The following is a 17,046-nucleotide window of genomic DNA, read 5'->3' as shown; positions in this document are numbered from 1 at the left end:
CGTTGTTGGCTAGTTGGTATAATAGTGGTCTCAGTCCTCAATTCCCAAATTATATTTACTTTATGCTCCCCAGTCTGTGAAGGTAGCTAGTTTAATGTACCATAATCCTTTGGTTTTGTGAAATGAATTAATAATTTGACCAAAATTGAATATTTCTTCAACGCTTCACTTGAGCAATGCAATGTGTACACACTATGGGGCTACGGTAGTATGCAAACTATAGTGGAAAAGAAAAAAACAGACAATGTGGTAAACTTGATATATTAATCCCTTTATTGAGAACAACATATACCAAACCACCAAACCAATAACATGATGGGATAGAGGAATCCAATTTTTCAAATCATTAAACAAAACTTTCAAACAAAGAACTAAGAGCAAAGCTCATTTTCCTTATAGAAAAAAGTTATGTCCTGGCCACAAAATAAAGGGACTTAGTTAGAAGAATTCCTTTACTTTTGGTAAAGTTTAAATTGTTACACAACTAGAAAAATTAAGTATTGTAATATTTTGTTTATTAATGCTCAAGTACGTTAAAAGGTATTCTTTATAACCTTGTTTTTTTTACATTTTTGCATAGGATTTTGTAGAAGACCCAGGCATTTGCGACCAATGTAGTAATCTCTACCCGTCTTTTCCCAGTTGCCTGTGTAAAAAAAAAAAGCAAAACAAGCATAGGATGAGAAATATTATTCTTATTTTTAAACATTTAGTAAGCGGTCTTTACACATCAGGAGGTAGTGGCAGCAGCGGTTGTAGTGATGACTCCCACTTTCTGTGTGGCATCTTTCTTTGCCTGGTGGGCCTGGAGCACGGCAACAGCCTCCTCCACCTGCACAAACACACACAGTGAAATAGGAGACAGTCAGAGATTTGGACAAAACTATGACTCTTAGATCCCTTCTTATGATCTTATTCTGATATTATCCTGTTGCTGGTACCTTGGAGCGCAAGGATTCGTTGGACTCCAGCATGTGCAGCAGCTCAGAGTTGTCGATCTCAAGCAGCATTCCAGTGATCTTCCCTGCCAAGCTGGGGTGCATGGGCTGGATCAGGGGGAACAGGCGCTCCCCTGAGAGAGAGCGAGATGGAAGGTTAAGAATGGTTCTCACAGGTAAAATGATACTGTATAATTGCACCTTGTTGCATTGATGTTCAAAATCCATCCAAAGGGTCTAGACTCTAGAACTTCCAAAGAACAATATGACACACCGCCAATCTGTTCCAGCACTCACTCACCAAGCATCTGCTTCTGCTCCTGAGATGGTGCAGCAGCCAGCACAGAGGCTGTGAGAGGCTCCTGACCCTGCACATCTACAGCTTGTTGAGACTGAGAATAGAAAGACAGGCCACAAAGAGTTTAAAAACAGGGCAGTGATGAATATACAGTACCAGTCAAAAGTTTGGACACACCTACTCATTCAAGGATTTTTCTTTATTTTTACAATGTAGAATAATAGTGAAGACATCAAAACTATGAAATAACACATATGGAATCATGTAGTACCCAAGAAAGTGTTAAACAAAAACATATATTTTATATTTGAGATTCTTCAAAGTAGCCACCCTTTGCACACTCTTGGCATTCTCCCAAACTAGCTTCACCTGGAATGCTTTTCCAACGGTCTTGAAGGAGTTTCCATATATGCTGAGCACTTGGTGGCTGCTTTTCCTTCACTCTGCGGTCCAACTCATCCCAAACCATCTCAATTGGGTTGAGGTCGGAGATTGTGGAGGCCAGGTCATCTGATGCAGCACGCCCCTTCTTGGTCAATTAGCCCTTACACAGCCTGGGGGTTTGTTGGGTTATTGTCCTCTTGAAAAACAAATGATAGCCCCCACTAAGCGCAAACCAGAAGGGATGGCATATCGCTGCAGAATGCTGTGGTCGCCATGCTGGTTAAGTGTGCTTTGAATTCTAAATAAAGCACAGACAGTGTCACCAGCAAAGCACCCCCACACCTCCCCCTCCATGCTTCCCGGTGAGAACTACACATGCGGAGATCATCCTTTCACCTACTCTGCATCTCACAAAAGACACGGAGGTTGGAACTAATTATCATGATTCTTGGCCCAAGCAACTCTTCTTCTTATTGGTGTCCAGTAGTGGTTTCTTTGCAGAAATTCGACCATGAAGGCCTGATTCATGCGATCTCCTCTGAACAGTTGATATTGAGATGTGTCTGTTACTTGAAATCCGTGAAGCATGTGTTTGGGCTACAATTTCTGAGGCTGATAACGCTGATAATGAACTTATCCTATGCAGCAGAGGTAACTCTGGTTCTTCCTTTCCTGTGGCGGTCCTCATGAGAGCCAGTTTATCATCATAGCACTTGGTTTTTTCGACTGCACTTGAAGAAACGTTAAAAGTTCTTGACATTTTCCGTATTGACTGACCTTCATGTCTTAAAGTAATGATGGACTGTCATTTCTCTTTGCTTATTTGAGCTGTTCTTGGACTTGGTATGGACTTGGTATTTTAACCAAATAGGGCTTTCTTTATACCACCCCTACCTTGTCACAACACAACCGATTGGCTCAAATGCATTAGGGAAAGAAATTCCAAATTAACTTAACAAGGCACACCTGTTAATTGAAATGCATTCCATGAAGCTGGTTGACAGAATGCCAAGAGTGTGCAAAGCTGTCATCAAAGGCAAAGGGTGGCTACTTTGAAGAATCTCAAACATAAAATATATTTAGATTGGTTGAACACTTCTGCTACTACATGATTACATGTGTTATTTAATAGTTTGTCTTCACTATTATTCTACAATGTAAAAAATAGTAAAAATATAGGAAAACCCTTGAATGAGTAGGTGTGTCCAAACATTTGACTTGTATTATGTATGCATGTATGTGTGTATGTATGTATACAGTTGAAGTCGGAAGTTTACATACACCGTAGCCAAATACATTTCAACTCAGTTTTTCACAATTCCTGACATTTAATCTTAGTAAAAATTCCATCTCGGGTCAGTTAGGATCACCACTTTATTTTAAGAATGTGAAATGTCAGAATAATAGTAGAGAATGATTTCAGCTTTCATCACATTCCCAGTGAGTCAGAAGTTTACATACACTCAATTAGTATTTGGTAGCATTGCCTTTGTTTATCTTGGGTCAAACGTTTCTGATAGCCTCCCACAATAAATTGGGTGAATTTTGGCCCATTCCAACTGATAGAGCTGGTGTAACGGAGTCGGGTTTGTAGGCCTCCTTGCTCGTACACGCTTTTTCAGTTCCGCCATCTATTTTGTGAAGTGCACCAGTCCCTCCTGCAGTAAAGCACCCCCACAACATGATGCTGCCACCCCCATGCTTCACGGTTGGGATGGTGTTCTTTGGCTTTCAAGCCTTCCCCTTTTTCCTCCAAACATAACAATGGTCATTATGGCCAAACAGTTCTATTTTTGTTTCATCAGACCAGAGAACATTTCTCCAAAAAGTACAATATTCGTCCCCATGTGCAGTTGCAAACAGTAGTCTGGCTCTTTTATGGTGGTTTTGGAGCAGTGGCTTCTTCCTTGCTGATCGGCCTTTCAGGTTATGTCGATATAGGACTCGTTTTACTGTGGATATAGATACTTTGTACCCGTTTCCTCCAGCATCTTCACAAGGTCCTTTGCTGTTGTTCTGGGATTGATTTGCACTTTTCGCACCAAAGTACATTCATCTCTAGGAGACAGAACAAGTCTCCTTCCTGAGCGGTATGACGGCTGTGTGGTCCCATGGTATATATACTTGCGTACTATTGTTTCTACAGATGGTACGTGGTACCTTCAGGCACTTGGAAATTGCTCCCAAGGATGAACCAGACTTGTGGAGGTAAAAAAATGTTTCCTGAAGTCTTTTCGCATCAAAGTACGTTAATCTCTAGGAGACAGAACGAGTCTCCTTCCTGAGCGGTATGACGGCTGCGTGGTCCTATGGTGTGTTTATACTTGTGTACCATTGTTTGTACAGATGAGCGCGCTACCTTCAGGTGTTTGGAAATTGCTCCCAAGGATGAACCAGACTTGTGGAGGTCTACAATTTCTTTTCTGAGGTCTTGGCTGATTTCTTTTGAGTTTCCCATGATGTCAAGCAAAGAAGCACTGAGTTTGAAGGTAGGCCTTGAAATACAGCCACAGGTACACCTTCAATTGTCTCAAATGATATAAATTAGCCTATCAGAAGCATCTAAAGCCATGACATCATTTCCTGGATTTTTCCAAGCTGTTTAAAGGCACAGTCAATTTAGTGCATGTACATTTCTGACCCACTGGAATTGTGATACAGTGAATTATAAGTTAAATAATCTGTCTAAACAATTGTTGGAAAAATGACTTGTCATGCACAAAGTAGATGTCCTAACCGACTTGCCAAAACTATTGTTTGTTAAGACATTTGTGGAGTGGTTGAAAAACTAGTTTTAATGATTCCAACCTAAGTGCATGTAAACTTCCGACTTCAACTGTATATGCGTTTCATGGTTACCTACACCAGATAGGTGCAGTTAAATGTGTTGTTTTACAGGGTCAGCCATGGTAATACGGCGCCTCTGGAGAAAATTGGGGTTAAGTGCCTTGCTCAAGGAGACTTTTCACCTTGTCGGCTCGGGTATTTGAACCAGCATCCTTTTGGTTACTGGCCCTACGCTCTAACCGCTAAGCTACCTATCGCCAGGTTAGTGAGTTTTTTTTTTCTTTTTTTATTTGAATTTTACCCCTTTTTCTCCCCAATTTCGTAGTGTCCAATTGTTGTAGTATCTTGTCTCATCGCTACAACTCCCGCACGGGCTCGGGATACACAACCCAACCTAGCCGCACTGCTTCTTAACAGAGCGCGCATCCAACCCGGAAGCCAGCCGCACCAATGTGTCGGAGGAAACACCGTGCACCTGGAAACCTTGGATGGCACGCACTGCGCTCGGCCCGCCACAGGAGTCGCTGGTGTGCGATGAGACAAGGACATCCCTACCGACCAAGCTCTCCCTAACCCGGATGACGCTAGGCCAATTGTGCGTCGCCCAACGGACCTCCCAGTCGCGGCCGGTTACGACAGAGCCTGGGCGCGAACCCAGGGTCTCTGATGGCACAGCTGGCGCTGCAGTACAGCGCCCTTAACCACTGCGCCACCCGGGAGGCCAGGTTAGTGAGTTTTACCTGCTGTGAGGCGATGGGGTGCACCACCTGGGGGTTAGTGTTGCGTACGCTTGTGGTGTACTTGTAGGATGTCATGGCCCGAGGGGCAGGGACTCCCATGGAGGGATGAGGACCCATGGCCTGGCCAGCAATTCCTAATGGTAGGGATTAAACAAAGTATGTATGAGCCAAGCATATGTAGTTTGATGAGGTATTATTTCCACAATGTCAATTGTAATCAGAAGTACTGAGGCAATCCAGACTTACCAATTCTCTGAGCTCCAGAAGGCCCCATGCTTCGGGGGCCCTGGGCGCTGGCATTGGGAGTCAGGTGTCTCGGGTTGGCACGTGGACCAGGCTGGCGCAGGGAGTTGGGCATTCCCTGGAACCCACCTAGGAAGGAAGGTGGAGGCAGGGTTATTATTAGACAGAAGTTAGTCCCCATAATACAGTATGTCACCAGGACATGTAGTACATAAATAAACATCGCCTGGATATACAACTCATGATAGATTGTGTATGTCATCTCTAACCCTCACCTTGGCCTCTGCCACCCTGCTGCTGCCAGCGGGGGTTGTGCCTCATCTGGGCCAGCTGATTGGGTGCATAGTAGGTGGTCCTGTTCTGGGCCTGACGTGCACACACACAATGTTGCACAATATTAGTTCTCAATCTTACTCTAAAAAAATACTGATTCTTACTGGCATTTGCACAGCAGTCTATCATATCAACTGGCAGAACCCTGACATGGCTGTTGTGAAGGGCATTTCCAGTAAAGCACACAACTTTCAAACCCATTTGAACCCGCTCTCCTTTCAACACTAACCTGTGGCACTGCAGGCATGAAGTATCCGCTGGCGGGCTGGAACTGGTTGATGATGGCGTTGGCTGGCATGGCCCTCATGCCAGCGATGCGCTGCACATACTGGTTAGTGAGGTGGGCTTTGCGATCTTCTTTGCGCTGAGCCAAGGCCACGTAGAGTGGCTTGGAGCCCACGATGCGCCCATTCATCTCAGTCACAGCCTTGGTGGCCTCCTCAGGAGAGGAGAAGCAGACGAACCCAAAGCCCTTGGACCGCCCCTCCTCCAGCATCACCTGCATTGAGAGAAGTCAGCTGTGTTTTTCTGGATAACATACTACAAATACAAAACTAAAAAAGGGGTCATTGTTGTTGTACCACATTTACCTCTGCTAAACTCTCTCACCTTGGCACTGGTGATGGACCCGAATGGGGTAAACTCCTTTCGCAGTTTCTCGTCGTCAATGGTGTCGTCCAAGTTTTTAATGTAAAGGTTAACGCCCTGAAACCAGAAATACAGTCGTGACCCACACACATACTCAGCCTGGCTTGTTGTCTAATGGGTGGGTACTATGAAACAATATGTCAGGTTGAATGATGGCATTTGTTTCTTATCAGTGTTCTATTAGACATAGTGGTGCCAGAGGAGGTGACTGACCTGGTAACGGCTGATCCTCTCCTGTTTCAACATCTCAAACTTTCTCTTTAGCTCTGCCTGCCGTTCCATCTTCTTCTGAGCACGCCCCACGAAGACTGTCTTCCCGTTGAACTCTAGACCGTTCATCTCCTCACATGCCTGAGTAGAGATTCATTCTTACAAGCAGTGTATATGTAATAAACCCATAAGTTAACAATGTGATGAGTGATTGTTTCAGTATTTTTCCACCAACCATGAAATCCCACCGACTTGTATTGACAACTGTTGTCGTGTGGGTATAATATACCTACCTACCTTGTTAGCGTCCTCGTGTTTCTCGTAACTCACAAAGCCAAAACCTCTGGATTTGCCACTGGGGTCAGCCATAACCCTCACACTGAGAGTTTTACCTGCAGGGAGGAAAAGGGAATAATTTGGACTCCGGTATATGAGTTTGGAGAAAGGCAAGTTCATGTCTAGGTTCCTTGGGTGGATTTCAAGACTAATGTGAAAAACTAAATGGCTCCACTAATGAGAAAACTCAGTATGAATCTGTGTCGCAGCTTACCGTATTGATCAAACATTTCCTTTAGCTTGTCATCATTCATGTCGTCTCCAAAGTTCTTGATATAGACGTTGGTGAACTCCTTTGCTTTGGCCCCCAGTTCTGCCTCCCTCTCCTTCCGAGACTTGAATCGTCCAACGAACCTAAACACAGCGAGAGAGCAGCGACAACTCTTGTAAAACAGTCCTGAGCAGGAGGGAGAAAGGGACTGTGATCCATCTCTCATGTTTTTCATCTGAGACACATGTTTTCTGGCTTCAAGCTGGTGTTCACAGCACTGACATTGAGGATGCCCAGACATGACTACTAAATAGAAGGAAGCACTTCGTATAAGACAAAACCACATTGAGTCAGTCAAGGACTTCTCAGGAACAACATTGATCAACCTTCTTGCACGGTTTATGGCACCACAATCAGGAAAACAGAGCATTCATGCTATACACCCAGAACACAGCACACAAACAATGACATTTCCTGGTCCAAGACCTGAAGGATGGAGGGACAGAGGTTCATAAAGAGGAAAGCTGAGGATCAAACGAGCTTGTTGGAGCATCTTCCTCACCTCAGACTTTACCTTGCTATGCAGACCTCTCCCAATCCGTGCTCCAGTATTGCATTCCTGCACTCGCTCCATCACTAAAACACACAAGCGTGGTTAGACACACATACACACGCCAGGCAGGCAGGGTGGACAAACGTACAGACGGACATTCAGCTGACACGGGGTGTGAGGTGACCAGAGTGTGGACATGTTTTGTAGGTTTCAAAAAAGTAAGCGAGGTGGTAAAGTAAGCACTCCAGTAAGCACTGCAAAAAAACATTCACTGTTAGTTGTGTAGTTCAACAAACCACAAAGAAAGCCATGGTTTATGGGGACTGAGTGTGGGGTGTTATATGGCTCATTATATCTATGTACAGGCCTTTTTGGTTCCAGGTAGAACCCCTTTGGGTTCCATGTGTAACCCTTTCCAGAGGGTTCTACATGGAACCCGAAAGGGTTCTACCTGGAACCGAAAAAAGGGATCTCCTATACCTATGGGGATGGCCAAAGAACCCTTTTTGAGTTCTCTCATTCACCTTCATTATCAGACATTTTTAACTTCCCCCTTAACAAGTTGAATTGTCTTTTGCCTTGTCACAGTATAGGTAAACAGATGAGCTACTACAATCCTTATCAACATCCTAACTGCCCTTGATTGATCTTAACCAGGAGTCTCCAACCCTATTCCTGGAGGTCTACCGTCCTGTAATTTTTCACTCCAACCCTAATCTAGTGCACCTGATTCTAATTATTAGATGATTGATAAGCTGAATCAGGTTAGTTACAACTGGGATTGGAGTGAAAACCTACAAGAGGGTAGATTTCCAGGAACAGGGGCTGCGTTTCAAACTCATTAAAGACATACCCTCCTCCACTTACCCTCGCCTTATGCCCTTGGGGGAATCCCTGCAGCCATCTTTGTCATTGGTCCAAATGATTAACCAAGCAAGGGAAGTTGGCAACCTAAGCCCCTCAGCCCTCGTTTTTGATCGAGTTAGCAAGTGTACAATTATGGTCACTCCGGGCCTGAAATTTCCCATAATTCAATTCACCAAGAAAAGTCAGCCAAAACTTAAAACCAACATTCCCCACCCTCTCCTAGTTAATCAGACACTCACACCTTGCGATCGTTCAGAAGCATGCCGTTCATCTTCTCGATGGCGCGGTCAGCTGCGTCCTGCGTTTCAAAGTGCACAAACGCGTATCCCTGGGATCCATTCTCATCACATACAACCTGTTTGAGAAAAAAATGGATGCCGTTTAAAAAATATATTACATAGTATGTATACACATAATGTGAATACATGGTCATACAGATGTCTGGCCGGAAACACTTCCATCTTACTTTGCAAGAAAGGATGTTCCCAAAGGCAGAGAAGGTGTCATAGAGGGCCTTGTTATCAATGGTCTTGTCCAGGTTCTTGATGAACACGTTGCCCACCCCAGACTTCCTGAGTGAGGGATCTCGCTGTGACCACATGATTCTGATTGGCTTCCCTTTCACCACATCAAAGTTCATGGTGTCCAGGGCTCTCTCGGCTAGAGGGCAGGGGGAGAGGTCAGAGGGTAGAGTCAGGGTGTTAACTTACAACATTAAAAACATCTCATCCACTGGGTCCACTACACCATGTTGTTTATGCTATTTAGTGCCCACTTGGAATCATGGACACCACACCACTCTGCATGTTACACCAAATGTACGCCTCCCAATCATTCACTCCACCAAATTGTGCCCTAGTGGACAAGACTAGAAGTTATTCCTGGTCATGTGGTCAGAAAAAAGTACTGGCCCCAGTTTAAGGCACATTGTTTTAAAGAACCCACACTACTATTGGAGTGTCCTAACTACTAACTAGACCATGTGACTATGGAGTCTGACCCCCGCCTGCCACCACACTGACCAGCTGTTAGGGGAGGGCACACGGCGCTCACAGACACATGTGGCCTGCAAGGCACTTCTGGTCCTAAGTCATCATTTATGCACACTCATAATGAATATAAACAATGGGATACATACTGTACATGTACGGTTATAATTCAAATGGGGCAAATGGCTCTTGAAAACGTGACATTCTTTAACAGGTTCTCTTTTAGAGGTTCTAATTAATACCAGCCACTATTCATTTAATTTGTCCAAACTACATTTGCTGCCAGTGTGCTGTCACTTCGATTTACATTTCTAGATCTGCCTATCGTTATTTATGTTGTGCCAGTTAGCGTTTTCCTGCTGCTCATGTTCATCTGGGCACACGTGCCAACCAGAGACCTCCCCTTTGTTTCCGTCACTCCACAGCAACACACACCCGGGCTTTAGAGCTAAACAAAACGGAGCTCCCTTGCGTCTGCTGGCATCAGCAGTTAGCTGTGCCATTGTACTTCACACAAACCAGCTCAGAGATGGTGTGTGATGGTTTCTCGTTGTCCGTCTAGTTCTGGAAGGTTCCCATGGCCAACCTTGATGAAAAAACATTAGCACTATGTGGAGCTGGGATTGCTGAATGGATGAATAGTAGAAATAGATAAACACATCAAACAAGAGGTGAACTGAATGTAACACACACAAAACCCTTGAAGTGAACTTCACAGGTCAATGCGATATACTAGAAATGTATTTTGTCAAAACTGAAAACTGGATATTTTATTCTAGGTGAGGCAGGTAGCAACCCTAATATATTCTGTCAAACATTACCCTTAAATGGAGACTTTATAGGGTTTTAGATATTATAGGCAGGGAATATTTAGGCTGACAGAGATATTTAGAGAGGGGTACTGAGAGTATGTGCTGGTGTGGAATGTGAGTTGAGCATTATCTGCCTGCCATTGATGGGAGACACATTCAACAAGAATGTTCAGATGATCAAGACCAGGTCTTGAGACTTAAATGCAGCGGTGACATGCTGAAAGTGGAGATGGTCAGCCAAAGCGACTTCAGACACATGAAGGAAGACTACTCTTCTCAAATGCACTGAACAAAAATATGAAAACACAACCATTTCAAAGATTTTACTGAGTTACAGTTCATATAAAAGGAAATACCTGAACTGAATTCATTTAAATAAATTCACTAGGCCCTAAATCTATGGATTTCACTTGACTGGGAATACAGATATGCAACTGTTGGTCACAGATACCTTAAAAATGAAAAAGGTAGGGGTGTGGATCCAAAAACCAGTCAGTATCTGGTGTGACCACCATTTGCCTCTCCTTCGCATAGAGTTGATCAGGCTGTTGATTGTGGCCTGTGGAATGTCACACTCTCCTCTTCAATGGCTGTGTGAAGTTCCTGGATATTGGCGAGAACTGGAAGATTGTCTTACTCGTCAATCCAGAGCGTCCCAAACATGCTCAATAGGTGACATGTCTGGTGAGTATGCAGGCCATGGAAGAACTGGGACATTTTAAGCTCCCAGGAATTGTGTACAGATCCTTGCGACATGGGGCCGTGCATTATCATGCTGAAACATAGGTGATGGAGGTGAATGAATGGTACGACAATAGGCCTCAGCATCTCGTCATGGTATCTCTGTGCATTCAAATTGCCATCGATAAAATGCAATTGTGTTCGTTGTCCATAGCTTATGCCTGCCCATGCCATTGCCCCATGGTGGAGGTGGGGTTCTCTGTTCACAACGTTGACATTAGCAAACCACTCGCCCACACATGCTGTCTGCCATCTGCCCAGTACAGTTGAAACCAGGATTAATCCATGAAGAACACACTTCTCCAGTGTGCCAGTGGCCACCGAAGGTGAGCATTTGCCCACTGAAGTCGGTTACAACGCCAAACAGCAGTCAGGTCAAGACACTGGTAAGGATGACGAACACGCAGATGAGCTTCCCTGAGACGGTTTCTAACAGTTTCTGCAGAAATTCTTCAGTTGTGCAAACCCAGTTTCATCAGATGCCCGAGTGACTGGTCTCAGACAATCCCGCAGGTGAAGAAGCCAGATGTGGAGGTCCTGGGCTGGCGTGGTGAGGCCGGTTGGACGTACTGCCGAATTTTCCAAAACGACATTGAAGACAGCTTATGGTAGAGCAATTAACATTAAATTCTCTGGCAACAGCTCTGGTGGACATTCCTGCAGTGAGCATGCCAATTGCACGCTACCTTTACATCGAGACGTCTGTGGCAATGTGTTGTGTGACAAATCAGCAAATTGTAGAGTGGCCTTTTACTGTGGATGGATTATCTTAGCAAATGAGAAATTCTCACTTAACAGACAAACAAACTTGTGCACAAAATCTTAAAGAAATAAGCTTTTTGTGCGTATGGAACATTTTTGGGATCTGTTATTTCAGCTCATGAAACATGGGACCAACACTTTACATGTGGAGTTTATATTTTTGTTCAGTGTATGTGGTAGTAGTTGTACTAGACTTTTACTTCCTGACATGATGCTAGGTTGAAGATGACAAAGATTAAAAGCAAACTCATGCTTGACCCAACAATGTAGTCGGAGACTTCGTCTGGAGAGTGTGACGGCATAACGAAGCCCCGGGAGGCATGCAGAGGCCAAATCATGCGCCGTACCGCATCGCCTTTCCCTTCTCAAATGTTCAAACAATACAGAGAGCTCCGTATTGACATGATTTGATGATCTCAGGTGGGGGCGGGTGGTCTTGTATAAACATAAACTCACTTCCTTGACAACTTACTTCACAATAGCTCTGCTCAGCGCAAGAAGTATGAAAGCCCTGGCGTATGCATCGCAGTAAACGCTGTACGGCCACTTCAGACGTCAAATTGACCATGCCTTTAAAACAACGGGATTCTAATATCCCATAACTCTTTGCAACAATGGGAATAGCTATGCTAGTTAGCAATGGCGCTGGTAACAGGTTTGTGATGTTGTCTAAACCTGTATATTCACGACCTAGACATGACGTTATATTGTGTTTGTGATCAAAATACAACCTCCAGTTAATATTGCCATGGGGTTCTCTCTACACTGGCTCAGACAAGTGATGGCAGGTGCAATATGAAAACATCCCAAACTGTATAAACAGTCGGCAGACACAGACACCTTCATAGAACACAAATTATAGCTCAATCCTGCCAGGTCACACTCACCAACAAATACAGCATTCTACTGTAGATGATAACTCTACATTGGATAATGAGAAGAGTGATTGTTGAATCAAGTGGTATATCAAAGCATGACATTCTGTTGTATTTCAGACTTCTCACAATAGCCACAGGATTGGGGCTTGGACTGACTCCCAATGCAAATGCTGGAAATTCCTCAAGTGTGTACCCTTGTATGGCGTAAATTGGGAGTGGATTTAGGAAAGAAATTGTAAGCCCCTAAAACATGAGTAAAACATTACAGATCCACATGTAGAGAAGAACATGGAGATGTGAAGTACACGACCCTTCAACAATTACTCAAAAAATCCAACCATAAATAGGTGTTACATCCCAGAGAAAAGTTCCTGCTTCTACAAATACATTCCTGCTATCTATTCAGACTTATTCTTTTCAGATCAGATGACACACAAATGCATGACATAACATGATCCAAAGAAAGCAGAGAAATGCACAAGTTAATGTTCAGATGTGCCTTTTCTTCCTCTCTCTGTGTGTGTAAGGCAGCAGGGGAGGCGATGGGAATTAATTTCACTGCAGAACAGTTTCCTGGTGGCCCTTTAAATAGGAGCTGAAAAATGGGTCACTTTGGGTTCCAGCGTTTCCCAAACTCAGTCCTCGAGACCCCAAGGGGTTCACATTTTGGTTTTTGCCCCAACACTACACAGCTGATTCAAATGATCAAAACTTGATGATTAGTTGATTTGAATCAGCTGTGTAGTGCTAGGGCAAAAGCCAAAACATGGGATCCTGAGGACAGAGTTTGTGAAACCCTGGGTTAGGCAGTGTGGAGCAGTACTCTGGAGCAAAACTGTAGCGCCACTTATTCAAAGGTAAATGCAGAACACAGACAGAAGCCTGGCTACAACATGTACAAAGCAGGAGTCTTGGAGCAGATTCTGGTCAATCCTCCAACACTGTCAGATGGAAGAAGTGGGCCATCATTGCTATATGGGTCAAGAGATACTATTCCAAATGTGTACTTTTCCACTCAACGGAGTTGGTCCATGCAAGGCAAAAAGTCGTTGAGTCTGTACAGTATGCTTTAGTAGACTGACTGTGCCATGCATGGTTCTGAGCAAGTTTACTTGAGTCCAAAGTGAAGGAAAACATTTATCCTCTCCCATTAATTTTGTTAATTGCAGAGTTGGGGCTTAGCCTACACCTCTTAGATTGCTTTTGTATTGGTATGTTTGCACTAGATAGTGGAGTCGGGAGGTAACAACAGAGCTCTATATAGGTAACATAGGTGTGAATGATGGAGATATGATCAAAAATAGGTGTGAATTATGTAGATATGTTCAGAAGTATGTGGACACCTGCTCATTGAAAATCTTATTCTAAAATCATGGGCATCAATACAGAGTTGGTCCCCGCTTTGCTGCTATAACAGCCTCCACTCTTCTGGGAAGGATATCTACAAGATGTTGGAACATTGCTGCGGGGACTTGCTTCCATTCAGCCACAAGAGCATTAGTGAGGTCGGGTACTGATGTTAGGGGATTAGGCCTGGCTCGCAGTGTGCGTTCCAATTCACCCCAAAGCTGTTCGATGGGGTTGAGGTCAGGGCTCTGTGTAGGCCAGTCAAGTTCTTCCATGCCGATCTCAACATACCATTTCTGTATGGACCTCATTTTGTGCACGGGAGCATTGTCATGCTTAAACAGGAAAGGGCCTTCGCCAAACTGTTGCCACAAAGTTGAAAGCTTTAAGATTTCCCCTCACTGGAACTAAGGGGCCTAGCCTGAACCATGAAAACAGCCCCAGGCCATTATTCCTCCTCCACCAAACTTTACAGTTGGCACTATGCATTAGGGCAGGTAGAGTTCTCCTTGAACGACACTTGGCATTGCACATGGGGATCTTAGGCTTGTGTGCTGTTGCTCGGCAAAGGAAACCCATTTCATGAAGCTCCCGACAAACAATTATTGTGCTGACGTTGCGTCCAGAGGCAGTTTGGAACTCTGTAGTGAGTGTTACAACCGGGGACCTGTTGTGAGCTTGTGTGACCTACCACTTAGCGTATGAGACGTTGATGTTCCTAGACTATCCACTTCACAATAACAGCACTTAAGTTGACTGGGGCAGCTCTAGCAGGGCAGAAATTCACTAACTTGTTGAAAAGGTGGCATCCTATGACGGTGTCATGTTGAAAGTCACTGAGCTCTTCAGTAAGGCTCATCTCTACTGCCAATGTTTGTCTATGGACATTGCATGGCAGTGTGTTCGATTTTATACACCTTTCTACAACGGATATGGCTCAAATAGCCGAATCCACTAATTTGATGGGGTGTCTAAACTTTGGTATATATTGTGTACTTTCTAACGGGAAATCATAACAATCGATACTCATTAAAAGCAAGATGTGCTTTACATTGTATCCTCTTAGACAGATGCACAGAATAACACGGACATGCTCAAATCAAAGATCAAATCAACTCTTCACCGTAATGCAAACAAACACCGATTTTGAGGCATGCTTTTTTTCTTACCGTCCGTGGGTTGCGAGAAATTCACATAGGCATAACCCAGAGAGCGTCGGGTGATCATATCACGACACACTCGAATAGACAGCACTGGTCCAGCTGGGCTGAATTTCTCATACAGCATAGCTTCAGTGATATCAGGGTGCAGGTCGCCAACATATAGAGAAGCCATTGGATAACTCCCCTCATTCGCTGTGTTCATTTCTTGAAGTGCATAAAATGTATGAATTATTCCCTCGCGTTAGCCACGAGAATTGTTCGCCGGGGCAGAATCTGTGCGTAATGAGCCTAAGACGCTCTTTCCACCAAAATGTGACTTGACCTAAAAGTATTCCACGACTCGCTGAGGAGAAAAGAAAAAAAGAGACAGCTAAAACATAATTGAATTTCGGCGTATTCTCCTGAAAATTCGGTTTGTCCAAAACGTCGGTTTAAACCCGAGGCCTATTATTAACCCCCAAATAATGTTTTGCGATTTAAAATATTTTTTAGATTACGACAGCTACTTATTTTTGAGATCTTATGAATTTTTTTTTTTTTTTGTGTTTGTGTTTTTTTTTTAAGTTGTTAAAGAACGGTGAGTTACACTCACGGTTGTTTTGTGGCTGGGGAAAGAGACTGCGTGGGAAAAGCATGGGCACTATATAGACAGTGCAGTGCGCAGAAGAAATAGACGGGGTCAAACTTGTGATAGGAAAAAAAACTGAGCATGCGTTGTAAAAGGGAGCGCGGCGGGTGTTCCGTCACAACTACTCAACACAAATCCCTACAGCGACATCTGGGAGTGACCACAGCTTTTTGCCATTGACCAGGTTTATTAAACCCCCCAAAAAATCAGTACGACATGTGTAGGGTAACATGGGGTAAAACTACCCACCTAAGATCAATGACTAATTGCTGAAAAAAAGTTAGGATATTTTTAACATTTTATTTTTAGGTGGATGATGGTCATGCTTATGGTAACGAACTAGGATGGAAAATGGCTGCAGTTGACAATTAAAAAAAAAAAAAAAATGTAATTTTTATGTAAGGAGCATTTGATTAGTTGAGGACGATTTATTTGGTCAAGTGTGATTATATCTACAACTTTTTCTAAACGACAAAAAAATAAATATTATATATATATTTACCTCATTGTTTTGATGGAATGACTTCAAACTGATGAAAAAACAGAAAATTGTAGCTGATCAGGACTAGTTGCAACCAAAGGAACTGTTAACTGTATTAACTGTATTATCACACAGAGGGCGTCTCACCCCATTAGTGGTGGAAAAAGTACTCAATTTTCTAAATTCTACTTGAGTTAAAGTCTAAAAGTATTTGGTTTAAAATATACTTAGTGCATTCAGAAAGGATTCAGACACCTTGACTTTTTCCACATTTTGTTAAATTACATCCTTATTCTAAAATGGATTAAATAAATACAAATCCTCAATCTACACACAATACCCAATAATGACAAAGCGAAAACAGGTTTTTAGAAGTGTTTGGAAATGTCAAAAAAACAGAAATACCTTATTTACGTAGGTATTCAGACCCTTCGCTATAGGACTCGAAATTGAGCTCAGTTGCATCCGGTTTCCATTGATTATCCTTGAAGATGTTTACACAACTTGATTGGAGTCCACCTGTGGTCAATTCAATTGATTGGATGTTATTTGGAAGGGCGCACGCATGTCTATATAAGGTCCCACAGTTGACAGCGCATGTCAGAACAAAAACCAAGCCATGAGGTCAAAGGAATTGTCCGTAGAGCTCTGAGACACGAGTGTGTCGAGGCACAGATCTGGGGAAGGGTACTCCAAA

At 43.5% G+C, this 17,046-nt stretch overlaps 1 protein-coding gene across 3 annotated transcripts; it reads right to left on the bottom strand.

The window, feature by feature from the left end:
• Nucleotides 1–250: 250 nt before the first annotated feature.
• On the bottom strand, nucleotides 251–16,111 carry pabpc4 (poly(A) binding protein, cytoplasmic 4 (inducible form)). 3 transcript variants are annotated; one of them, XM_036954946.1, is made up of 14 exons: nucleotides 15,247–15,865; nucleotides 9,015–9,208; nucleotides 8,788–8,903; nucleotides 7,132–7,271; nucleotides 6,879–6,973; nucleotides 6,585–6,722; nucleotides 6,333–6,428; nucleotides 5,953–6,222; nucleotides 5,666–5,756; nucleotides 5,394–5,519; nucleotides 5,175–5,281; nucleotides 1,240–1,330; nucleotides 942–1,072; nucleotides 251–832 (listed from the first exon to the last, which is right to left on the bottom strand). In XM_036954946.1, the coding sequence occupies exons 1-14, from the start codon at nucleotides 15,440–15,442 to the stop codon at nucleotides 731–733; spliced, it is 1,893 nt and encodes a 630-aa protein (XP_036810841.1). In that variant the 5' UTR covers nucleotides 15,443–15,865; the 3' UTR covers nucleotides 251–730. The 3 variants fall into 3 exon arrangements, with proteins under 3 accessions (XP_036810841.1, XP_021430235.2, XP_021430236.2); XM_021574560.2 differs by having other exon boundaries at nucleotides 5,148–5,281; nucleotides 15,247–15,864; XM_021574561.2 differs by lacking the exons at nucleotides 251–832; nucleotides 942–1,072; nucleotides 1,240–1,330; ... (3 more) ...; nucleotides 5,953–6,222; nucleotides 6,333–6,428 and having other exon boundaries at nucleotides 6,584–6,722; nucleotides 6,875–6,973; nucleotides 15,247–16,111.
• Between the last annotated feature and the right edge of the window lie 935 nt (nucleotides 16,112–17,046).

This window comes from Oncorhynchus mykiss, chromosome 19 (assembly GCF_013265735.2).
Source record: "Oncorhynchus mykiss isolate Arlee chromosome 19, USDA_OmykA_1.1, whole genome shotgun sequence".
Classification (NCBI taxonomy): Eukaryota; Metazoa; Chordata; class Actinopteri; order Salmoniformes; family Salmonidae; genus Oncorhynchus; species Oncorhynchus mykiss.
The sequence above is the reverse complement of the archived record's forward strand: the minus strand, read 5'-3'. Positions and strand labels throughout refer to the sequence as shown.

Bases quoted from the DNA above. Each gene is read 5' to 3' on its own strand.
- pabpc4 (XM_021574560.2), bottom strand. From the start codon at position 15,442: ATGAACACAGCGAATGAGGGGAGTTATCCAATGGCTTCTCTATATGTT. The intron at 6,723-6,878 runs GTAGGTAGGTAT...ATCTCTACTCAG, and splicing joins AACACGAGGACGCTAACAAG to GCATGTGAGGAGATGAACGG. The intron at 5,757-5,952 runs GTTAGTGTTGAA...TGTGCACGTCAG, and splicing joins TCATGCCTGCAGTGCCACAG to GCCCAGAACAGGACCACCTA.